The sequence below is a fragment of the Canis lupus genome, chromosome X, assembly GCF_048164855.1.
Source record: "Canis lupus baileyi chromosome X, mCanLup2.hap1, whole genome shotgun sequence".
In the NCBI taxonomy this organism is placed as follows: Eukaryota; Metazoa; Chordata; class Mammalia; order Carnivora; family Canidae; genus Canis; species Canis lupus.
Window position 1 is genome coordinate 40,680,969 of NC_132876.1, and position 25,952 is coordinate 40,706,920.

At 39.4% G+C, this 25,952-nt stretch overlaps 1 protein-coding gene across 3 annotated transcripts in view; it reads left to right on the forward strand.

The window, feature by feature from the left end:
* The window catches only part of AMMECR1 (AMMECR nuclear protein 1), a 231,784-nt gene extending 206,749 nt beyond the window's left edge, over positions 1 to 25,035 (forward strand). For all 3 annotated transcript variants that reach the window (XM_072817532.1, XM_072817531.1, XM_072817530.1), the window contains 4 exons: positions 2,219 to 2,333; positions 16,739 to 16,829; positions 18,285 to 18,381; positions 20,597 to 25,035. In XM_072817532.1, the coding sequence (XP_072673633.1) occupies positions 2,219 to 2,333; positions 16,739 to 16,829; positions 18,285 to 18,381; positions 20,597 to 20,711 (418 nt within the window). In that variant the 3' untranslated portion in view covers positions 20,712 to 25,035. The remainder of the gene's footprint in view (positions 1 to 2,218; positions 2,334 to 16,738; positions 16,830 to 18,284; positions 18,382 to 20,596) is intronic.
* Positions 25,036 to 25,952: the final 917 nt, after the last annotated feature.

A 25,952-nucleotide genomic window follows, 5' to 3' on the forward strand; every position in this document is an offset into this window, starting at 1 on the left:
ATGAAACCTCCAAAACATTATGCTCAAAGTCAGTGTAGCCATATTTGTAGGACTACACTGCTATGAAATATCCAGAATAGGCAAATCCATAGACCGAGAGTAATGCTTGTGAGGAGCTGGAAGGAGGGAAAAATGGAGACTGGCTGTTAATGGGTATGGGGCTTCTTTTTGGTGTGACAAAATGTTTTAAAATTAGAATGATGGTGATGGTTGTGTAACTCTGTGAATATGCTAAAAAAAATTAAATTGTATATGTTAATGGGTGAATTTTATTGGTGTGTCAACTACATCTCCATAAGCTATTATATATCAAAAACATTAGTGACTATATTATCCTAATTACTTGAAATTGGAAAAGTGTGTGCAAATTACATTTTTGCCAGAGGCTGGAAGGAAGGAGGAGCCGGCGTTAGTATTGGATGGATACTATGTTTCAGTTGTGCAATATGCTAAGAGTTCTGGAGATGGATGGTGGTGAGCCATCAATGAACTTAATTACACAGAACTGTACCCTTAAAAATAGTTATTTTACCACAATAAAAATCTATAATCCAAAAAAATTATATTTTATGTTATTCCAATGTATATAAGGCTTTTACCCCCTCTCTCTTTTTTTCTTTTTAGCAAGAAGACTGAAAGTGTGATTGGCCTTTTGGTTTTTGTGGATGGGATTCTTCTGTTTTAGAATTTCTGTTCAATATGTGTGTTTGTTAGGAAAGGGAGTGTTGGTTATATACACACATATATGTCTTTATCTTGGCTTTGAATGAGAATTTGAAAATGCTTTTTAAAACTTTATTTGCCAATAGGAAAATAAAAGAGGCCAAACTGTAGTAAAATTTATATTGTTAAATCATAAAATGGGCAAATGCTGTTCTCAGAGTATGAATTGTCACAGATGTCCTGATTTTCTTGGTTAATCTTGGCTCCTGGTATGGGAAAAAATTTATACTTTATATATAGAACATATCTTTCTATAAGCATTTTCCTTTGCAGAGTAGAATAGAATGAGCACCAAAATGCATTGAAAGTACTCACATAGGTGTTCTATTTGTACAATACAATAGGTGAGTTTTAGAATGCGAAGGAAGGGATGGAAAAATGAAAAAAAGAAAAAAGAAAATCAGCAATGAGGGAGTCACTGAAAAAGGAATTGAATGATTTCTAAAGGCCATGGAACTTTGTTATAACCCAGGCAGTTTGTAGGCTCTAAAGTTTGTAACTTCTAAGGATTAATCTGTGAAAACATTTTCTAAGCCTGGCTGCTGTATAGGACATTTGAATTTGAAGATTGATGGTGCAAATGCCAGTAGTGCCATTAGTATAAAGTGTAATCAGAGGTATGTTTGTTTTTCTTGACCAGGAAGTGTTTTCTTTTAAAAGTACAAGAAATGTACTGTGCCTGTGTGAGTGTGTGTGTCTATGTATTTTCTGTCTGTTCTTCCATTGCAGGAAGAATTATGGTCTTCCAACATCTTTGTCCTTCATAGTAGGGGTTTTTCTAGAATTTGGCACTGTAGTATATTTCCCTTGATTACAGGATCCAATCAGAGTTGTACTCAGAAATCCATTGATGTGATTAATGGTCTCCTAATCATACTTTTATTTCTAGATTAGCCCAATTTCCTGTACTTTCACAATTTTTGAGTCATATATTGAATTATCCTTTATGGGGGGCCTGAAATATTTGTATTTTTAGTCTGTAATTTGCATGATTATTTAAATTTTCTTTGATTTCTTTTGCTTGAAGAAAATGAAATTTTGGTCTTTTTTGAACTCTGAGTGCTGTTCTATGGTAAAAGGCCAACCTGGTATGAACTTTTTTTTAAAACTATATACATTTTTTTCCATCGGCCCTAGGTCTAGAAGTCTTTGCATAAATGTCCACTAGCCTAGGTTTTATTCTTCTCAAAAGTAAAGTATTCTCAGATTCTCCAAGTAACAGGGAAGTAGACCAGGAAATGACTTACAGGAAGTGTAATTGATCATTCGTGCTTTACATTTGATCACAGGATTGGCTAATAAACAGTCTATTGAATGAAATAAATTGACTTCTAAAATCTCTGGGGCCCTTGAATACATTTGCAGATTATTAACGCCTTTGTCACCTTACTGATTTTTTTAAAATCTCCTACCTTTTTCAAATGATTGTCTGCATTTGAAAGGGGGACTTTTTCATACCAAGTAGTTGCTTTAATATTTGCTTTGTTTTCCACAGTGCCCTTAAAGATAGCCGTTTCCCCCCAATGACAAGGGATGAGCTGCCACGGCTGTTCTGCTCAGTGTCTCTTCTCACTAACTTTGAAGATGTCTGTGATTATTTGGACTGGGAGGTAAGAGTATAGACATTTTTGAAAGAGAAATGAAGGTAACTCCTGCGTAAATGTTAAAAATTAGATCCAGGAAGCAACTCTTTCAGCCCATTCTCTATTGTAGTGCAGGTGAGGAGAGTAAGGTGGAGAAATAAACCTCACAGCTGATCAATGAGATAACAGTGAAGGAGGTTTTTTCTGTTTTTGTTTTTGTTTTTGTTTTTAAGGCAAAGTGCCATGTGTCATTTTTGTCCTTAAACTGAATTTGCTGTTTATTTTTATCCTATTACTTTAGCACAGCCCCTCATAAAAGCTGTTAATAAGTAGTAAGAAGGACTGATCGGAATTTATTCCTTCTATTTCCATTCTGATGTACTTCAGTGTAACTGCCACCCAGCAATTGGGTGTTGTGAGGACACATCTCAGAAGCAAGGAGCCAAAAAGTTAGGATAATACACCAGTAGGGGAAATCAGACTGTGGATACAGATCAGAGTGTTTGTTAACTGCAGTTAAATCTTGTTCATTCATTCTTGGCTACCTTATTTTGTGTACTTAACCATGCTAACAAATAATATTAAGGTTATATCATGATGATCTCTGAACATTGTCATGATTGAAGTAGCCTAGATTTGTCATATTTTTTATTCATTAGTATGTGGGGTTGGGTTTTTAAGGAAGTTCAAAGGTTCTCACCATGATTTTGTTTTGGTCATTGTGAGGAGATAGCTGAGCGTGTGTTTATGAAATTTCACACATAATAGTGCATATGTCACTGAATGCCTACTGTATTTGAGGCACTGTGCCACATATACAAAAGTCCTAAGATTTGCTCTCCACCATGAATCATCCTTCAGTCCTAAGATTTGCTCTCCACCATGAATCATCCTTCAGTCTAATAGCAGAGAAAAGAAGTATACTCAAAGCATAAAGAAAAAAGTACAAGAATGAAACAATGGGGATTCAGTGATGCACTTAGCATCTCTCACATAAACACTCATAAGTAACATGACTGGATCTTTATGGTATAACATGTTTTAATTCTATTGACTTTTTAGAATGACTACCTCCCATGTAACTGAGATATTTTACCTTGTGGACAGACTACCATCTTGATGATTAATTGGACTTGAATTTTATTTTTGGAGTTACTCAGATTCCTTGTGAGACTTTGGACAACTTATTCTGCTGCCAGTTAGCTTTCCACATACAGAATAAGACATTTATAAAGTTCTTAACCTTCATTGGAAAAAAAATCTCTACAATATAAATTACTGTTGTTAGGCCAGAGCTTTAAAAAACATTCTATAGAGAGTAGGATAAAAGATTTCCTCCTGAGTTTTGTAGTATGTCAGGGTTTTTTGGAGTATTCTCAGAATACATAGGCATTCAGGGTTTTTTTAAGGGGAAAAATAAAATTAATTAAGTGTTGATCCTACTGAAGTTGGGTTGTGTAAAAACCTTCACAGAATTAAAATTTCCTGATTGTTTTCTATAAGTTCATTGTTCACCTATTTGAATTTTTCTTAAAGTGAAGTCTATCAGTATCATAGAAACATTCCTCAGTATTTTAGTTTTAAATGATCCCAAATTATATCCCTTATTAACAAGTATTCAAATTTGAGTGGTTCTTTTTATGTTTTGAGGCTTCTTCTCTAGCTAGAATTTTATTTCTGCTTTCTGTATTGCAGGGTGCCATGTGTGTGATGGGGGTAGAGTGGGGGGGGGGCATAACAGGTGGAAAGGCCTGAAATCTAGGGATGACCAAGCTACAAAAATATGCCTACTCTAACTTGCCACCACTGAGTTGGAAGTACAGTTGTGGTGTGTGTGGGCTTGCACATGTGTAGCTGCATGCATGTGTGGCATGTACATGAAAGTATATTTAAAAAATATGTATGCATGTATTTGGAGGGAAAGAAAAATGGGAGAATCCAATAGTAGTTAAATAAATATGAGCAAGCACAGAGTACACCATCATCTACCCCACTTCAAGCACTGTCTATAGCTAAAATTAACCCTCATACCTTGTATATTACATATTTAATACATTCCCGAGGCTTAAATATTGATGTCTATTTAATGATGCTTTCTGGCTAAAGTAACAACAACAAAAAAATACATGTATTTTTGTACTTTTAACATACAAGTATTTGAAAGTGAATTAGATACTGCCAGAATGGCTATGCTAAGAGGGAAAGACTGTCCTTTTCAGTTAGTTCTTCATAGTTGGAAGTATCTGGCATAAGAAAAATTTGTTCCCAAAGAGTAAGAGTAAAAATTGGATTTTTTAAATACAAAGAATATGATTTGGGCTTTAAAAAGATATACCATAGTTAATGATTACAAACGGAATGGTATTATTGTGGGGATGATATCATAAGGGTCATCCTTAATATTTCTGAAAAAGCATTGGTTACTTGAAACACAGAATGCCAAAGTAGAATTAAAAGCATTTTTAAAAAAGTGTATGTCAAGGAATTTCCACTCCTAGGTATAGACCCCAAAGAAATGAAATCAGATGTCGAAACAAAAATTTGTACACAAATGTTTATAGCAGCACTATTCATAATAGCCAAAAGATAGAAATGACCCAAATGCCTCTCAACAGATAAATGGAGAAAACCAAATTTGGGATATCCATACAATGGAATATTGTGCAACCATGAAAAGAAATGAAGTGGTGACACATGGATGAGCCTTGAAAACATTATGCTAAGTGAAAGAAGCCAGGCACAAAAGGCCATATACTGTATGATTCTGTTTATGTGAAAATATGGCGAATGAGCACATCCACAGAGATAGACAGTGTGTTCGTGGTGGCCAGGGGCCTGAGGGAGGGACTGAATGAGAAGTGACTGCTTTTAATGGGTACAGGATTTCCACTCGAGGTGATAAAAATGTTATGGAACTGGATGTTGTACAACATTGCAAATGTACTTGATGCCACTCAATTGTATACTTTAAAATGGTTAAAATGGTAAATTTTATATGCGTATTTTACCACAATAAAAGGCATATATGCATATATATATATATATATTTAAACCTATTGTCTATAATAGTATAGTGCTAATTTGTTGAAGAAGAAAACTTTGAAAATTCAAAAAATATTTCAAAAGGCAAGCCATTTGTAATTACACCATTCTGAGATAACTACTGTTAATGTTTTGGGAATATTCTTTAAAGTATTTTTCTGTGTCTTTGTATCAATGAATATATATATTTGTTCATGTAACTGAGATCATATTGAATATACAGTCATTATTAAAAAGGATTGTGGGAAAGTCTTTGCTTATGGTTTATCTTTCTAAGTTAATGATTCATGTTGCAAATTTCCTTTACAAGGGGGTCCATCTATATTATGAAAGGATACATTTCACTTTGAGAAATTTCAGATTGTCAAAATAGGTACAACTTTTCTTCCAATAATGAAATATCCTATTCACCATAAGTATCTAAATTTAACTTGAAATGCACAGTGCTGCTGTATAAATTGATGCCACAGGGAGGAAACAGAAGACGATGACAGAATTTTAATAGAGAATTTTTAAGTCCGAGATCAGTAATGAGTATGTTTTATATAAGCAGAAGCCTCTCTCATAGGGCTTTTCTGACAGAAGTACAGTTTGAGAGTTGACCCCCACTGGTGAAACGTGTTACTGCAATAGAATTCCTAATAAAAGGGGCAAAAATGCCCAGATCAAAGCAGAAGAGGACAAAGTCTAGAGGTGAGTAACTTTGGTAACAGGAGAGACATCCCCGTGGTCATGAAGGTGAGGGATATGACCAGTGGTCATAGCCACCTAATTTTCAAATGATCGGTGAATAAGTGAACTGTCACAGGGCTGGCTACTGTCTCTTCTCTTCAAGGTTTTTAACTGAACCTGTTTGGGACCTCTCTTTTGGTAACATGTCTCTAATTTTATAATGGAAGTTAGTAGGAAGGTAGGATTTACAGCAATCAGACTTTGTTTTAGAGGCTAGAATGCTTCTCTTTGAAAATGTGAGGAATGTTTGATAAATGGTTTCACAATAATTAGTTTCATTCAATTCAGTGTTGAATTGGCAGAATGATCAGTAATGCCTCCATGTTATAGTCCCTCGACATAATAATGATAGCATGTAAAATGAGTGTCTATGGGTAGCCTATCAAGGACTCTGGGTGGTGTCTAAAAACAGCAAAACCATCCACAGAGACCATAAAGACAAATTAGAACACTGGCCCCACCCACCCTTCTAAGAATTGCTTATCACCCCATCATGATCCACTTCTCATCTTGATAGGTATGAGAAGGATGAAGAGTTGAATGATTTGGGGGGAAAAATCCGTTAACTGATAAATTGAAATATCTACCTGCAGGGCTAAAATGGATGTTCCATGAGGGATATTGCTCCCCTAGGATGACCTCTCAAGTGACCTGCCTTGCGTTTGAACACAAAAACTTATTACTGTTGCTGTGTTCTTCAACTGACAGCATTCTCTTAATTCCATATGACAGAGTGATGGCGGACATGGTCTTCAGAAGGAAAGAAAAGCTCATGCAGCATGTTGGAGTCCTCTAAAATAATATATAGGCCAGAACTTGTGTAGTTACCCTATTTGGGAGCCATGTTTGTTTTTCAGTATCTGAAAGGATATAAAACTAAAGACATTACAACAGCTGGAGTGTGACTTGAGGGGTGCTTCTAGGTGTGGTACCTCACAGCTGCTCATTTTCAAGATATAAATGAGCAAGCTTTTTGCTTGTCAAAAAACTTGTGTAGGACTAGAACTGTCTACATCCCCTGGAGGGGACCTGTGGGGTAGGGTCATGGGCATAGTCCAACCAGTGATCCTGCAGGAGCTTGTATCGCAGCAGTTTGCTGACAGAAGACAAAGTATTTTCTAAGTTGTAGTCAGGCATCTTTTACTTCTGTGTCTTAGAGACAAGATCATTTTGAAGGTATGAGGAAGAAATATTTTCTGTATTCTCCAGTAGACCATTAGGTCATATTTCAATAGGTCAGGTACATTTTCACAAGCCATAAAGCCCTCTTAGTGATATCTAGCTCCCTGGGTCACTAATACCTCAACTGTGCATACAGCTGTCACTTGAGTAATGCATCGTGGCTATTCCTTTTTAGCACCCAACACTTACATGAAATCAACCCATGCTGGGTGGGGCTGGCCAATATAATTCTGGGATGATGTTAGAAACCCACCCCTTGGACAATAGAGTTACACCCCCAAGCCCCTAGTCTCACTCTGTCCCTAAAGTACCAAAGCATCTGTCATTGTGCCTGAGCTTGTTAGACTCCTGGTACTCAGAGTGCTGCACTTAGCTTTAAAAAGCACACCTTTTGAGTGAGCACGGCTCCATTTCTGACGTGTTTGGTTACAGTTAATAATAGTGCATTTTTGTAATAACCTTCATGAGCATAAACAGATGAGATGAGTACATTGGCCATGGTCATTATCTCTCATAGATTTTAGAAGGTCACGATCTCCCTCTCTCACCCCTTAAAGGTTTATATTTTTCTAGCTCCTCTCAATGCACCACTGAAAACAGAGTTTCCATCTCAGACACAGATGTTTAGCATGACTCACAAGCGAAGTGACTTCTCGTCATATATGTTCTGTCCAGCCCCCCTTCATTATTTTTTCCTCTAATATACACCATGCTTTGCTTCCCCTCTTACTTAGGAGTCCCACCTTTAGGGCATGTGGGTGGCTCAGCTGGTAAAGGTCTGCCTTTGGCTCAGGTCACGAGCCCGGGGTCCTGGAATCGAGCCCTCTTTTGGGCTCTCCTGGGAACTCTGCTTCTCCATCTTCCTCTGCCACTCCTCACCATTCATGCGCTCTCTCTCTTCTCTGTCTCTCATTCGCTCTCGCTTTCACCCCTCTCTCAAATAAATGAATACAATCTTTAAAAAAAAATACCCACCTTTGAAAAAATTCATATATATGTATATGGAAGGCACTTTGTATATCTAAGAAAATGCTTTTCATGGTATTTTCTCAAGGACCTTGAGATTTTCGTATAAGATGTCACTATCATTAAGATGTCATTAGTCTTTGTCCTGATGCTGTACTTAGAAACATTTTTTTCAAGTGCTGTGGAACCTTGAGGAAGGGAATACTTCAAGCTTCCTGACCGTCTAGTAAGAATTTGCTGTGAATCAACACTTCAGTGTATTAGAAGCCTAGTGAGGTAGCAAGCCGAACAAAGTGAAGTAACTTCTAGAAGGTGATTTAACACAAGGAAGTTTCCATTAGCCATCGATACTGTTGGTGAAATGGGCTTTGCACAGTCTGTCCTCAGGCCTCCTCCAGTTGCTTCCTGCTTTGCTCCCAATGTGTTGTGTGGTGGGAGGAGGGAGGCATTTCCTTGCTTCTTCCCCCAAATCGCCAGACCCTTCCAGCCCTTTCACTAGGAGTTGTATTATAGTGCGCTCTTTCCTGGATCCCTCGTTCCTTCTCAGGATGCTGGAAAAGTTGTACAAGACCTGTGGTTTTTCTGGAGGCTGACTCAGTGTGATGCTGTGACTCCTCCTTTTTAAAATGGCTCCTGTTTCATTTTACTTCCAGAGAACGAATTACTACTAGCCATCGAGAAGGTATTAAGAGGTCCCTAACTTTTAAAATGGCAAGGTGGCAACAAGGGTGAGAAACAGTCCAGTTTTTTAAATTGGACATTCTAGATTCCTTTTCCAACAAAGAATTTTTCTTCTCTTCTGGAAGAAAAAATATTATAAACAGCAAATGCCTTGTTTTATTCCTGCATCATCCCCTGTTTTAAGGCAATGTTACAGGTATAAATCTAAATTAAGTAATTAGGGAGGGACTATTGACTTGACAAAGATATTTTGCTTCACAGGACTTGATGGCTTTTTTACTGCCTTCCTGGTGACTTCAAGATTAATCCACTTACATAAATTCAACACATATGAAACCTTTTAGGAACAAATCTCTTATAGGTGGAGTAAAAACCATATTGAGCCAGATATTCCATGTACAGTTTAACCTGTATAAGATACTTCTGTATCTTATCAGACAAACAACATTATTTCACCTTGAGTACATTTGCCAAGAGGTGTTTCTCTTCCCCAGCCATTGAAAAGCAAGTGGATTCATGTGTCCAGGTTTCAAGAAAATTTCTTGAGTTTCTTTGTGAATTCACTCTCTTCCTCATCCCCTTAAAAAAATGGTAGGAATGCATTTTTCTAACTTCTGATGAAAAGCAGGCTTTTTAGTTAAAGGTCACCTGTGTTGCCTGAACTTTCTTTGGAAAGCTTCAGGATGTTCAACTTTTAAGGAATGCTCATTATAATTAATCATTACAGAGAATCGAGGTTTTTTTTCCTCCCCCCTTAATTGCACACTGAGCTGTCACTTGTTCTCCACAAAACCTGAACAGTTTCTTTCCTTGCATATGATATATAAACACGTTTGGCTTCATAGCTTTTCAAAGCACCTTGTCATTAGCCATGCTTTATTTAAAATCTTAACTAATTCTTTAAAAGTTCATGGGGTGATTATTAGCTAGTTCAGGTATTGTAGAGCTGTATGTCTCCTTAGTTAAAATAAAAGTTATCAGATTGTTCGGTGGCCTTTGTGAAATAAATTGGCAAGCTTGTGTTCCTGATAGACAAGATGTCTGAGTCTCCTACATGAATTAAAATTGGCACTAATTGGTCCTTTGGTAAGCTCTGCAAAAGCCAAGAATTGGTCCATGGAGATGGAACTAATTTTGAAAGCTAAAGGTGACTCATTTGCAGGGATTTCAGAGAAGAGTAGTACATATGCATTTTGGTCAAGGAGGCCTTTGCGGTTGTTTTCACAAAATAACAATAGAAAAGAATCACTTCCACTGATGTAGACGACGAAGCCTAGTTTTCAGAGTAGACTAGAGTAAAAGGTTACTTGTGCCCAATTGATGGCTTCCCTCTCAGTTACCTTTTTGGTTTATTTTGCTAATATTCCTTCTGTTTCTAGAAGCATCTCTCTCAAAGGAGATTTGAAAGTGAAGACAGGGCATCCCTGGTGGCGCAGCGGTTTAGCGCCGTCTGCAGCCCAGGGCGTGATCCTGGAGACCCTGGATCGAGTCCCACGTCAGGCTCTCTGTATGATGCCTGCTTCTCCCTCTGCCTGTGTCTTTGCCTCTCTGTCTCTCTATGAATAAAAAAATAAAATCTTTAAAAAAAAGAAAAGAAAGTGAAGACAGCTGCAGATAGATAATGGATTAAAAAGAGCCTAACAGGACAGTCCTGGTTGGTTCAGGTTATTTCTTTTAAGATTTTATTTATTTATACATGAAAGACATGGAGAGAGAGAGAGAGAGAGAGAGAGAGGCAGAGACACAGGCAGAGGGAGAAACAGGCTCCATGCAGGAAGCCCAATGTGGGACTCAATTCTGGGTCTCCAGGATCAGGCCCTGGGCTGAAGGCGGCGCTAAACCACTGAGCCACCTGGGCTGCCTGGTTCAGGTTATTTTTTAAGGCACTGAGGCAAGAGTAGTTTCTAGGTGGTCCTAGGATAGCAGGCCATCTTTATTTTCCCCTTTATACTTTTCTAAAGAGATTTTCTTTGCAGTAATATGCACATACTATTTTTCTAAACAGGAAAAAATTATGTACGTTATGATGGTTGAGGTTGACAGAAATAAAAATTACTGAGTGCAAAAAATGATTTGTAAGAATGCTATTTTTTAAATGTATTATTTAGCCAGATTCTGAAGTGTTAAGTGCTAACAATTGTTAAGTGTTCATTGTTAATCAGATGGGCACCTTCTAAACTTCAGACTTCCTTCTAAAATTGGTGGGTGGGTTGAGGTAATGCAAATTCACAACTCTGAGAATTCGATGGGCAGATCTGGATATGTAGTCTACTTTTTTTTTTTTTTGGTAGGATTGGGTTTGGGGGAAGTGATTCATTAGGATCTGTACAAATTGTCATCAGCCTTTATGATTAAAATTTTAATTTTTTCTTGCCCTAGTGAGAATTATTCAAGAGGATAAACTTGGAGTAGGCCCAAGTTTGGAATCTTTTCCTCTTATGGCGAATTTGTTTTCACTGGGAGAAGGAAGAGTCATCTTCAGAAGGCTGAGTGGGGAGTGGGCAGAAGGCTCTGTGGGGCTATGAGGGACAGAGTGGAATGTCTTGCATTGTGGCTTTTGGGCTTTTCAGAGAAATACCACATATGGCTTTTTCCTCCCAAGAATATAAGAAACTCCAGACTCTGGGTCAGACCCATGGGCTGTCCAATGTGGTGTTTGTTTCTGTCCGTGGTACCATGGGCTGTTTTGTGAAAGAGCATGTGTGTCTTCTATGATGCCAGCCTCTAAAGGTTAGAGGGTGTGCCAAATATCCTGAGCTCCTCTCATTAGGAACAGAGTCCTTTTATTCAGTTCAATGGAACTGGCATATTGAGCCGGGCAGGTCAATCGTATGTGAATGACCAGTGACTGGCTTTGTTAATTGCAAAGCATATTTTGCCAAATGATATCGCAACAAAGACATGTCAAACCACTTTGGATTCCTTGACTCTTGACACTCTCTCTCTGAGAGAGAATATATATATATATTTATATATTATATATCATATATATATTTATATTTATTCAAGGTGTACCCACTAAATATCAGTGGAGTGAGCTAGGGTCATACTGTTTACAAGGAACCCAACATTTGGTTACTGGGAAAGCCTGGGGCTGACTGTGGCATTTGCTAAGACAGGATGAACCAGAGGAGGTAATTGGTTTTATTGGCCAGGATGTGATCAGGGGCATATTTCGTTTTAAGGGTCAGGACTGTGGAGGTAATTGTGGATCCAAATGGTCTAAGGCTTGCGTGGAGTCCTCTTGACCTAGCCAGAGCACGTTTTATGCTCGTTGCCACTTTTAGCCAGATGACTCCTTTTCAAGTTTGAGCCTATCCAGGTGGTTGGCTTGTTGATCAGGCTTGCAAGTAACAGGGGTGCCTTTGGTCATGCTGCTAGTGGATTATAGGACTAACACTTGCCTTACAGACAGACTAAGGGATGTCAGTCTTTGTGCAGTTGTAAGGAGCAAAATGGGGACCTGTATTATAATGAGGGTGGGAGGGGTGCGTTTTTAATGCGCCTGTGTTGAGAGTCACTGCATTAGAGGATAATAGTTGTAAATGAAGTCACATTTCTAACAAGGGACCAGATAATGAGGAAAAATGAAATCTACAGACAGTCTAGAAGCTTCATTTTCACCATTATTTATAATCTCCTACCAAACCTTTTACCATGTAGCAAAATTGATTAATTTGCGTGTATCTCTCTGTGATAGAGAAATGGAAAGCGGAAAGAGGATGGGGCCAGGTGGGGGCAGGGATGCATAATCCCCAAACTGAATAATCAACTCCAGAATAATCAAGATCTATTTTAGGGTCCAAACATTAATCTTGATGTTGAATCATTCTGGGCAATGTTAAAAACAAAAGATGGTATAATAGCATTAATAAAAAGCACTCGCTCTGTCATGGTTCAGAACAAATATGGCTTTCTTTTTTAGCATGAAATAGGAATCCGTTGAACTGGTCTTAATGTTCCTGTGCACACACAGATACAGCTCTGTTTAATTCCATATCCTCTTATCTATAAGTCCTACATTTAATTTACTACCATTCGAGTTGATTTATAGCTTTGCTTAGCAAAAGTACAGTCTTGATTAAAAGGATATTATCACAGCTGTTGGACCTTGAAAGCATTTTTTTTTCTCAGATCTGCTAATAATTTTGGCAATGACCAGCAGACTCCCATAAGGCTAGATTTGCAAATCTCCAGTTTTTGACTACCTGGCCATCCTTTAGGCAGTGGTAGGAGAATGTTTTCTTTTTTTTTTTTTTGGTAGGAGAATGTTAGAGGTAGTAGGAGATAACATCGTTTTCCCACATGCTACCTCCTTATCCAGTCCAAGAAATGGAAAGTTACTGTGACACTGTGGTAGAGTTTTAGTGGAAGTTGGCTTCAGAGGATACCACTTCCCTGGTTAGTTGATCTTTTATCTAGCTGGTAATTGTGACTGGAGCCTTTGTCTCTTGGGTTGCTGCTCGGCGGCAGGATTCTCCAATCTAAGAGAGGATTCGATTATTCTACACGAGGGTTACATTTTGGAGTCGCAGCTGTGACAGATTTCTCCCTGAAACAATATGGAGTTAGTTTGGGTGCTTGCATCAGTGAAGATGACTTAATTTGCAAAGCTAGTGATTTCCACAGGTTGTCCAGATTCGGTCATTCTCCACAGCAGGCCAATTTCCACTCTCCTATTCTGATTGCACAGTATGACTATCTGGTGGCTTTGGTAGTTCTGGGGGTAACGAAAATGCTGTTGCTCAAAAGGTGACCAAAAGCTATTATGCTTTGATTCTGGTCAGAACATGATTGCCATTCTCCTGATTCCACTGGCTGAAGAAATGAGTCACTCTGGTTTGGGCTTTTTATCACTGGGGAGTATATTTTTTAATCTGAGAAAGGCGTTATTTCTCCAAAAAGGTTCACTTTAAAATAACCATACTTACATGCCAATTTATAGGTACTTTCAATTGTTCAGAATCATAGGAACAGAGAAAAACACTAAAAATTGTAAACGTAGTACTAATTCTCAATGGGAGAATTTTGATAATTTCTTGTCATATTAAATTCTGTGGTGGGGGCCTTCTCAAAATACAAAAGTCAATCAGTTTTATCCATGAGTAAATTTTATTTTGGTCAGTATGTCCTTCCTAGTTTGATCTTAACCTTCTTCTTTATATTTACATATGCATACATATAAAATGTGTGTGTGATACACACACATATAGAAGCTTTACTGAGGTATTATTCACATACCATACAGCTGGTCATAACCACTTTTAATTGCTAAATTACTAGGCTTTAAAATCTCTGAAATTTTTGTTAAAGAACACAATGCACTCCTATGAAGAAAGGATTAATGTGTCTAAATTACCTCCAATTTGCCTAAATCACTTTTATTTCAATACACAGCCACAGTTTGTCAGAGCTAGACCAATTATTAGAGGTTTTCTAGTTAACCTAGAATAAAAATCACCTGGGGAGTTGTTCTTTTTTTCCAAACCATACTTGCTGAAGCATGAAACCTCCAGAAATTCTGATAAATTTCACAGCCTCCCAGGCCCCCCCCCCCATGCCAGTTAAATGCCCCTGATTTTGTCTAACACTCTCATCTCACAGAGAAACATTCTTCGCCTCACAATTTTGATGAGATGTCTTAATAACTACCAAATTTCTTTCCAATTTTCACATGACAGATTTTTGGTCAATTGAGTCAGAGATGCAAAATTCACTTCAGTGAATGATGGAAGCACAGGTTATTTATGCTGGGTATTTAAAAAAAACAAATTATGAAGGAGCTGCTATGGTTGAAGGAAAAGAACTTCAAAGTCACAGATCAAAAAGTCGATATACAGAAACTGTTGCAAATTTGTCATTGTCTCATACCATGTCAGGCACTGGGGAGATTAGTAGATGTCCTTTATCCTGGAAATGCCTGATAGCTAAGCACTCATATTTCTTCTCAGCTGTCCACAGTCATTGCCCACAGGATCTGTAGGGGAGGCCTTTTTGTGTTAGTTCTTAAACAGCTGCCCTGATTGCATCTTCAGCAGAAGGCGATTCATAAGAGCACTGATATCATATAGAAGAAACAGCCACAGAGATAGGCTTTCATAAAAAAACAAACTTCTTAGGGCGCCTGGGCAGTTCAGTATTTGAGCGTCTGCCTTTGGCTCAGGGTGTGATCCCAGGGTTGTAGGATTGAGCCCCACATCAGGCTCCCCGCAGGGAGCCTGCTTTTCCCTCTACCTATGTCTCTGACTCTCTCTGTGTGTCTTTCATGAATAAATAAGTAAAATATTAAAAAAAAAAACCTTCTCAGAAGATCTGACAGGCTCTTGTGGATGGATGTGTGAAGAAGAATCTGGGGAAAGAACAAAATTGGTTCTCCAAAGGTCTTTTTCTTCCCTGAAAAACTGGAAGATTTCAGGTGCAGGGCAGAAGCAGCAGAAGAAGTTTTCAAGGACCCTTTTGTCTCTTTTAGACCACCACATGCATACAGATGGGAAGAGCCAAGGTTTATGACTTCACTCACCTGCTCTGAAAAGAAGCCTCTTTCCTGGATAAAAGTGTTTCCCTGGTCTTGTGCCTCCCTCAGGTTCCTCACACTGCACTTGGGGACCATTGATCTAAAGCGACTGTAGATTTGGGAGAACAGAATGGAGTTGTCAGGCTTTTGAAATTTCACTTATGTTATCAGTGTTTACAAAGAAGACCTTTATGTGATCCTCAGTTCTGTACACGATTCAAGGCGAGGTATGAGGGGAAAAAGATTCCTTGTGACTAGGTGCTAATCAGAGAAAAAGGATGTAACTTTCTTAAAACACTACCAAGAAATTGCCCACATTTACTTAGAGAACTCTCTTGCTTGAGGCATCACCAAAAGTTTGCTTCACATAAAGTTAGAGGGATCTCTGGGTTAATATATAAGAAACTGTGTTAAAAAAAAAAAAAAAGAAAAAGAAAAAAGTAACTGCAAAAAATACCCTGCCCTAAAGTGATTCGAGATCTTTACCACTTGTAAATTTATCAGGAGTGTATGAGGGCAGTGGTGTAGACAGTGAGGGCTTCCCACAGGCCCACTGTAAGCCATAACATATATTTTAGAGGGGCGCCTGGGTGGCTCAGTGGTTGGGCGTCTGCCTTTGGCACAGGTCGTGATCCCGGGATTCAGGGATCGAGTCCCACATCAGGCTCCCCACAGGGAACCTACTTTTCCCTCTGCCTGTGTCTCTGCCTCTCTCTGTGTGTCTCTCATGAATAGATGAATAAAATCTTTAAAAAAAATATTACAGGGAACACGGGATGATGTCAGATCTGGTTATGTTGGCTTTTTTCAGCCTTATCTGGGGTTGCTCATCTATGTACAATTTGAGGTTTTGAAGAGACAAGACAGCTTGGGAAGGGAGTCGGCAGCCCCAGAAGTTTCAGAACTTCATCTGAAGTGGCGATTGTACCTGAAAACACAAGGCATGTCTGCTGTCTCTTTGAAGTCAGTTCCCTTGCTCTAGTTCCCTAGTGTCAGGAGCCACAGTTTGGGAGTGGGGTTGGAGTTCTTGTCCTTGACTGCCTCATTCTACACACAGCAGAATGGTTGTTCCTGTGCCAGATAGAATAGCCTAGCCTAGCACACACTGTAGACATGTCGGTCAATGTTTTTGGTCTCTGGCCATCATAATGGCCCTCAAACCCAAAGTCAGCACTTTGGAAGGAGAGAAATGATATATATGTGCCCTTCCAAAAACAAGGGGAAAGGAAGAACTGCATTTTCTTGAAAATTAAATTATAAAGTTTTCTGTTTCTGTGGAGAAGACGATACTAATAAAACTGCCAATTTCTTTCAGGTGGGTGTACATGGCATTAGAATAGAATTCATCAATGAAAAAGGATCAAAACGCACCGCCACCTACCTACCGGAGGTTGCAAAGGAGCAAGGTCATGGTTGTACTTTATATTTCGTATGATCTGGTGGAGAATTTGAATAGTACAAATTGAAATGCAATATGTGACCTTGCAGTTATGTCTGATAATTGACCAGTGTCAAATGAGAAGAAATGATTCTTCCATCACTGCCACTGCAATGTCTGTATGAAATCGGTGAATAACTCACACAGAAGTTGAATCTCTGTGCCCAAGGTTGATAGTGGAAACCCACAAATGGGTAATTTCCCCAAAGCAAAGACTTGTAGAAGTTGGGTTTTCTTTTTAGGCAGTGAATATGAATTTGAAGTGCCATTTGCCCATATCCCATCGTGCTGTAGCCTTTTGCCACAAACAAGCCTTCAGTCTAACAGTCAGCCCCCCAGGACATTGTCAATATCAAATGTGTCCTTGTTAGGTGGCTGCCTGGTGCTCCTTCAGCCACTGTGAGTGTTGTAGGTTTCCCATTAAGATTAGAAGCACGGAGACCACATGAAGTCTTAGTGTTTTATCTGCTTGGTCTGCACTTCCTCATCAAACATTTTTCTGTTTTTGCACATAGAACACAAATCTTTATGAACTCCCACTGTAACACAAAAGAATTCTTCATTCCATAGCACGTTGTCCTTTCTAGCGACTACAAAATTCTAGTTTTTTAATATTAGTTGAAATAAATATTTCTTCTGTATCTTATAGAGGTTTTTTTGTTTGTTGTTTTGATCATCAAAAAGGATCTCTAATTGGATTTCCCTCACGTTTGGTTCATATGAATGTGAGCTATTTAACTGTACAATTTAACAGCATTAGATAACCCCCTCCCCCGCAGACAAGGGAGTTTGTCTTTAAGACAGCTATTGGAAGATTTATTTGGGTTGCTTTTGAAAAGGTCTCAATCCTGTAGTTCCTTTGGCTTTGTAAAGGATGGGGTGGGGGGCTCAGATATTAAGTATACCATCCCACATCAAAACAAATAAAAATGCCTTCGCATACTTCACACAAATACACGTGACTGACTCCTGAAGATACCATTGGGAACAGCAAATTACCATGAGTTAGCATGGGAATCCTAACTACTACAGAGTTGGCACAATGACATCTAGGCTTTTCCCTCCCTTTTAAAGATGTCACTGTTAGAGAAGAGGGCAGCGTCCGTGGTTTGCTCCCGAGTCTCTACTGAGCAGTCACTGCCAGACTCTTAGACTTCCTGTCTTTGAATGCAGTTGAGATAAAAAAAAAAAAAAGCCAATGTTGTCAGCCATCATGGGTAGCTAGAACTTGAGGTATGCAGTGGTGAACCTGCTTCCATATGAGAGGAAAGCTTAGCTCGTTTGTGTGACTGTTTTTAGGACCAAAGGAGTTGATGGCATTTGGTGACAGTGATAGCTGACCTCTACAAAGTCATTTTGTATTTGACTGAAAGTGCTTGTGACATGTGCTTGACTGGTATTTTATCTGGTCTACTTTCCACAGGATGGGACCATATTCAGACCATAGACTCCTTACTGAGGAAAGGAGGATATAAAGCTCCGATTACTAATGAATTCAGGAAAACCATAAAACTGACCAGGTACAGAAGGCGTTTTCTAGCACAAGGCTAACCAGTACCTTTCGATGCATATGTCTATAACCCTTTGGTTTCTTTGGTCTTTCTTACTTGCTTCTCTTTTCTGAAACAGAATGGAAATGAATTTCAGGGCTATACTGGGAGTGGATATGATGGAACTCTGCTTGGCAGTAAAGCCTGTGTGATGTACAAGCCCATCCTTCCAACCTTTAGCTCTGTGTGATTACTCTGGCTTTACACGAGCAAGTCTTCTGAGCCTGTGCACCATATTATTGAAGAAAGTTACTGGAATTAGCCATTGGCCAGCTTTTGACATTGCTTAGCAGAACCCCTGGATTCTGATAAGCACTCCTCAAATTTGAATTTATCTTTAGGATGTTGGCAGTGATAGAAGTCTACCATGAAAGCTTATTGAAAAATCACAATTGAGCTAGACTAACAAATGCCAAATACATTTCCAAATGGGATGATAGGGATACTTATTTTTTAAAAACATCCAACATTTTAGGAAAATGGATTGCCATTTCCATTTGTTTCAATTCCATAGAGCTACAATGAATGCTTATAGTCTAAAAATGGACTTTTCCCAGCTCTGAGGAGTTACAAATTTGAAAATGCCTCCCTCTCTGCTTTCCCTGAGTTCAAGTCTAGGAGAATAGAAGGGCATGTACAAAAATAATTATTCATATAAGGCAGAATGTGATGGATGATGTGAGGTCATAAAGTGGGAAAAGAGGACTTCCAGGAGGGGTGGGGTTAGATAACATGAAATTTCAGAGTGGAAGTAGATTTGATACTAGGCTGGAAGAATGGGTAGAATATTTATTTGAGGGTGAGGGAGGCAAGGATTCATTTAGTGAGTCAAGGCATGTGGGTGGTGAAGTACAGAGCTAAGTTCTGAGGAATGTTCAGTCGTCTGATTTGGCTGGTCTTTCAGTGCGCATAGAGAAAGTGGTTATTAGAGTGAAACATGGCCCAGAGGGTGGGTTGGGTCATATATCATGGAGGGCCTTGAGTTTCCAGCTAAGAAATATAGACCTGACTCGAGAGGCAGTAAGTAGCCATTGAAGGGCTTGAAACAGGTGTATTTGAGAAGGTTTAAGATGGGAACAGGAAACAGGAAAAGGAGGTAGAAGACATTGCTCTTACCTAAGAATCTGAGGCAGCCATCCAAAGAAGGTGAAATAGTAGCCTTAATAAGAACTGTGGCAATGGGATGGAAAGAAAGGCACAAACAGATGAGAAGACACTGGAAGAAACGAAAGGCCCTAGTCATCATTCAGAAGTAGGGGAGAGGAACAAGTCAAGGCTTTACTCTGGATAAAAAAACACCAAGGCACCACAGCACCTTTTAACTAAGGGAGGGACCGAAGGAGGAGAGTCACATTTATGCATTGGTTCTGGATTTGAAGTGCTTCCTGGGGTATCTGTATAGGAATGTCCCATGTGTCACCAAAAACATACATAGATAGAACTCATGGCCAGAGATGGTGATTAGGGATCATCCGTGATGAGGTCATAGTTCAAGGTATAAGGCAGGGCTCCCTGAGGGAGCACAGAGAGTATAGGGTCAAAAGAACCGAAGGGAGAAACCTAGTAAAATCCTTCCAGGAAGGAGCGGTAGGAATAGTCAGAGATATAAGGAGCAGCCTGAGAGCCGGCAGGGGGTGGGGGTGAGAGGGAAGAACTAGGGACATGTGGGATTGTAGAACCCATGGCACAGGAGAGCTTCAGACAGGGAATGGTGTGTGGTCTCATAATGGAGAGGTCAAACCCTTCTGAAAGAGCAGTTTCCGTGGAAGAGGAGCCAAGGAACACCAGGTTGAGGATAGCCTGAGATGAAGGGCTGCTAAAAGAGGGAAAGTCTTAGAAGAAGGAGTAGTCAAGTGAATGAGAGGCGTACACAATGGCAATAGGTTGGGCTTTCCTCTGTTCCTTCCTGTTAGCAAACTGGGGCCTGGCGGGGTGGGCACGAAAATTTCTAGAGCAATTGAAACCAGGAGTAGTAAAGCAGAAAGAACACTGGACTCAGACTTTGGATTCCCGGGTTTGGAGCTCAGCTTTGCCACTTGGCTGCATGGCATTGGGGCAGTCACGACTTCTCTCTGGACCTCTTTCTCCTGGTCTGTAGCGTTACCTCTGAGGTCCCTTCCAGCTCTGACATTGGTGTGTCATCTATTTCTTGATGTTAACTTTGTCTCTTCCCTGACTTTTTCAGGTACCGTAGTGAAAAGATGACCCTGAGCTATGCTGAATACCTTGCTCATCGCCAGCATCATCATTTCCAAAATGGCATTGGGCATCCCCTTCCGCCATACAACCATTATTCCTGACACTGAGCCGCAAAGCCAGTCATTGGGCCTCTCTGCAGACCTCTTCCCAGGAGACCCTACCCCTTCTTGGTCTAGCTATCTCTTTTACTGTACCATCTTATGATGATAGTTTCCGTTGCCATGATGAAGCTTGGACATCATCAGTATCATCATGGTAACGGGTAGGAAAATGGCATTTGTTTAAGAAGATTCTGTTTTATTATTTTTAGATCATTGATTTTTTTTTGCAGCATATATAACTTCTGGGGTTTTCTTTCCTCACCATATTATGTAGAATTTTGCTTTGCTCTCTCAATCAGGGTTCTGCATTTCTGTCCTTACCTTCCCTCCTACTTTCCTTCCTTTTGATCTCTTCCCTCCTTCTTTCGACTGTGGATGGAAGAAATTGTGCAGTTTTTCCGGGATTCTATTTAGGTTGTTCTCTAGTTTTTCCTCAGTAAGATAAAGAAGTTTTGATAGCTGAGCTTGGAAGCAAATTCATATCAAATTCAGGTATTTGTGTGCTACTCTTGAATTTGTCTAAAATGCATTTTGCTATGAGAGCTTAGTATGTGGGTCTTCACTCCTTAGGTGTTTTTCCCATGGTTAAAATATATGAACTTTAGTTCTAGCATAGAACATTTGGAGACCCATGCTAGGGCTTGTCACAGAGAAATCATTCATGCCTATTGTGCTGGTTATCATAGAAGAGATGGCTTCATCATTTTATAGAACCAACTTACAGACTACAACACTGTTTTAAGAAAGTACAAGCTACCTTTCAGATATGCTACAGAAATCATTTTGAAGAGCAGCAAAGATCAGGAAGAGAGCGGATACAGAATTTAGTGCCTTTGAGAAGAATATAATTAAATGGAATTAAGAGAGGTTAGGGGGAAAAGGCAATTTAGAGAACTATTCTTATAAAATTTTATTGTGTCTATATGTGAAACAGCAGATTAGACAAATTCCTTACTCTTAAGTATTTTTTTAAGGTGAAAAAATTTATTTTGAGCAGAGAACCAAAAAGAGACATTTGTCTATTATATATTAATTTAAATCTGTTAGCTTTAGGTTTCAACAAGTCATGATTGGCCAGAGACAATTTTAGCTACTATTTAAAGAAATAGTAAAGAATAATCTAGTGAAACAAAAGTTCATATATGCCATGATTTCAGATACATCTGTCACAGGGACAAGACTGGAGTCTTTCTGCACTACATACTTTTGATAGAAACACATTTACTATGTTGATAAGATGTTATGTTACACCTATGAAAATGGAGCTGGCATTTAGAAATGATAGAGTTATTAGAGCCCAGCCCATTTGCAGGGTTGGTCTTCCCACGGTGCATACAAAGAGAACTTCCTAACATCAGGAGGAGTAGGAGTTTCATGTGTCTGTCCCTAGGAAAAATGATAGATGATTCTGGAGAAAGATTACCTTCATTTTACTATAGTAAATATGTGTGTATGTGTGTGTGTATTTGTGTGTAATTTTTTTCAAATAGGAAACCAGTATATCAAGTGATGACTAGAAGTATGGTGCAGAATATACATAGCCTAAAACTCTGAGATGTCACTGAATCTCAAAAATGGCAGAGCTTATACATAAAATCGGCCGTGACAAGTGACAGACTGCTAGTTCTGAATTCAAAAACCCTTTCCCAGTTTGTGAGCTGATTTGCCTGAATTCCTTCTGCCCACCACTGTGGCAAAGCAAACTGCTTTAGTTTTTTATGAGAGTCCTTGGAGGTCTGTTGGTAGTCCCTCATCCACAGTGCTCATTGTGGAAATAACCATGGTCAGTTGTGATGCCTTAACTAAGAAGCCAATTGTTAGCCTGAAATGCAATCGTGGTAGCCAGTTCCATTGAACCTAGAGATTAGTCAGAGCAAGCTAGCTGTTGGGCCATTGAAAGGGATTTTGAGTCCTCTCGTTTCTCCTTGGGAGCATTTTGGAGCAGATTCGTCTTTCAGCATAAAACCAAATGGCTACCTGATGGAGACTTTTTCTTGCCCTTATAGGGAAACTAAGCATAAGCTGAATGATATTGTCTGCTGCAAAAAAAAAAAAAAAAAGTAAATAAAACAAGCAAACCGAAGAGAGACAAAATAGATCAATATTGACCCATCTTATCCATCATCTCATCAGTTTAGCAGGCTCCTCATCCTGGGTGAGCTTGTGGTTAGAAGTTGTTTGTTGTTGTTATTGTTATTGTTGTTTTTAAGAAAAGATCTATATGACATACATATGTGTGTATACATATGCTTACATGTACATACATACATATGTGTGTTTATGTATTTAACGGTGCTAATCAATCTTGAGCAGGTCACGTGACTGGTCATGCGGACTCTAAAATCATATCAGATTTTTAAAAAATTCTTGATATATGCAGATGTTATACAGATTTTTTTTCTGACCAGTGTAATAATGTTATACTGAAGAAATAACCATCCTGCAGGCTTCAGAGGACAAGGTCAGCAATATTTCCCACCATGGCTTGGGGGGAAAGGATAGTTTTGTCTCCTTTTGTTTTCAAATTAATGCACAGTCCATTTTTTTGTCTCTAGCTGTTGACTAAAAAGACTTTGTTGCATAAAGAGTGTCGTACAAACTGTAATGGTGTGCTTCAAACGAATGAATGCTAGGCCCTTTCACCTTCATAGGATATTACAAAGCTGTTAAATACGTGGTTTGAATTAACTTTGAACATGTCGAAATATGTAGCATGTGTTTTTAACTCAGACGAAGATTCGGATTGCACATGTTGTGTTTTCGCCATTTGTAGCTTATTTGTTCAGAACACAAATGTGAATTGCACTCTTATCACCGGAATATCGTGTAAGTTCACTGATCTTTAAACGGCTCAGAAGTAATACTTGAACTTCTTTGAGTAGCACAAAGTTTACATTGCCCCCTTTTAAATGTTAATTAGTTCCACTTCTGGTTGTTTTCCTTTTTTTGTTTCTCAAATGCAACTGGGTATTTTTTCCCCCTCTTGGAAAACAGCACGCATTTTACTTTGGTATGTAGCAAAAGGCTTCCGTTTCTGGAAGGTTCTCTTGTTCTTGAACAAGATCAGCCAGGTACCAGATTCTAAAAAGAACAATTGCCCCCCCCCCATCCCCACACCCCACCCATGCCCCCGACCCCTATTAAGTGGCCTTCGGACTGCACGAGAATGTGTGCTACTACCTGCCCCAGTCTCCCCTACCATGAGAGGTCTGTGTACTTGATGGAGGAAGTGCAAGGTGTGCTCTTGTTCTCCTGCCCTCTTAAAGCACTTGTGAGATTATCAGTCCTGTACACACAGGCCCAGTGCCCAGCACACTGGAAGCTTGCATACTGGCCTCTTTTTGTGTCTTCAAATGTGCAGGAAATTTGAAACTGTCATCTGGAATAGGTTCCATCTCTTAACATGTGTTAGATCAAACCAAAGAAGCCCCCAGCCATGCCCAAATGCTGCTCCAAAAGCCTGCCTTCCAGTCCTTACAAAAACCTTGCAGGATTAAATGTGTTAACTTTTTTATTTTTGTACAGTTTCTAAGTGATTTTTGCTAGTGATGTGAAATTGAATTAAGTTTATTTGAGGGGGTGTCAGCGCCTCCTCCATTGAAATAAACTGGTGACTTTCCTTTTATTTTTTAAAAGCAGAAACCCATTGTGTGCCTCTCGATTTAAGGGTTTCCAATTACATTATTCTGAAGACCAGCATTGATCCTTTATATACAAAGATCTGTTTTCCTTGTTTTTTATTACTGTTTCAGAAGAAGAGAAACCTTTTATTTTGCTCTGGACCTAGTAACTGCGCTGGTACATAGACGCACTGAGAAAACCAACTTTTGTAACCACCTCTGACTGTTTTTGTATATCAGAGTTGCTTACTTTTGAAATACTTGGATCTAGTTTCTAAGTTATTTTAGCGTTTTGTATGTTCCCCAAAATTACTTTGGATCAGTCACCAGCATACTGAGTTCTTGGTGATACAGTGGTGAGACTCGTAATGAGCAAAAGCTACCTGGAGTAGCTCTTCTTTTCCTTCTTTCTTAGAAACCTGTTTTTGGATTATGGTGAGAGATCACAGATTACCTGAAATCCCCTCCAAGTATAACTAGATCCTCCTTCCTTCCACATTTAATTGCTTAATAGTTTGAAGAAACTATTGGAAATGGGCATTTTATATGATATGTATAGCTTGAAATTATGAAAACTGAGTGAACGGGAAAAAAATGAGGTTTATGTGGGTCTGTAAGGTGTGGCTGTGGAAAGATATTGTAGTAGTTTTGACACTATTGTTACTATCTTTAAAATCATTTACCCAATAAAATGTTAAAACTGAGTTACCGTTTGGTGTCTCTTTCATCAACCTGCCTGCCTCATCATAAGGATCTCAGTCTTGTGTGTGCTTCTTGATAAAATGCCAACCGTTGAAAGACTTGCAAGCTGATGCCGATTCCTTTCCAAACTGGCACTCGGGAAAGCTATGATTTGCCTGTGTCCTCCTGCCTAACTCTGGATCCTGGCTTGGTGACCAAGTCCAGCCTTTACTGGACAGTCTGCCCTGGCCATGGACCTGAGGCAAGCATCAGATCCGAAGTCTGGTGGTAGTGTGGCTGTGCTTAATTCCACCAGCTCCAAATTTCTTCCGGATCAGTGTGTCATCAGTGGGAGCTGGTGGAGCAGTAGCGGTGCTATCTGGTGACAGCCATCTGGGGAGGTGGGAAGCCTTCCTTCTCTTCTGCCCTAAAGGCTTTGCCACGTTCTCAGTGCAGGAGGGACTTAATCCAAAAATGCCCAAGATGCGGCTGCTCAGAGAGTATACACACTCACACAGACACCCACACTAGCATTGAGAAGGCAAGCTCTTGGTGGCCTACCTCTACCAGCTGTTGCCTTAGCTCTTTCCCCGTGGAGAGGCCACCGAGGACATTGCTCAAATACCTTGGGCTCTCTCTAAGTCATTTGCTGTCTCAGTTCTCAATCCTCTGCTGTCCCATGCATATTTTGGGATTAATTGCAGGTGAATACATGCGGGCCGATTTTCTGTTACATTGCCCCAAAGCCCCACTGCCTGTGTGAATTCGGGCACATGTGCTGATGTCAATCACGGTGGCTAAAAACGGCCATCTCAGATCCCGGAGGACGACTGCAGTGTGGAATGGTGCTCCATTAAGTCGGCCATCTGCTTGAGGTTTACTCGGTTCCATCATTCATGTTTAATGGCACATAAGATTTTTTTTTAATGATTTGGACAAT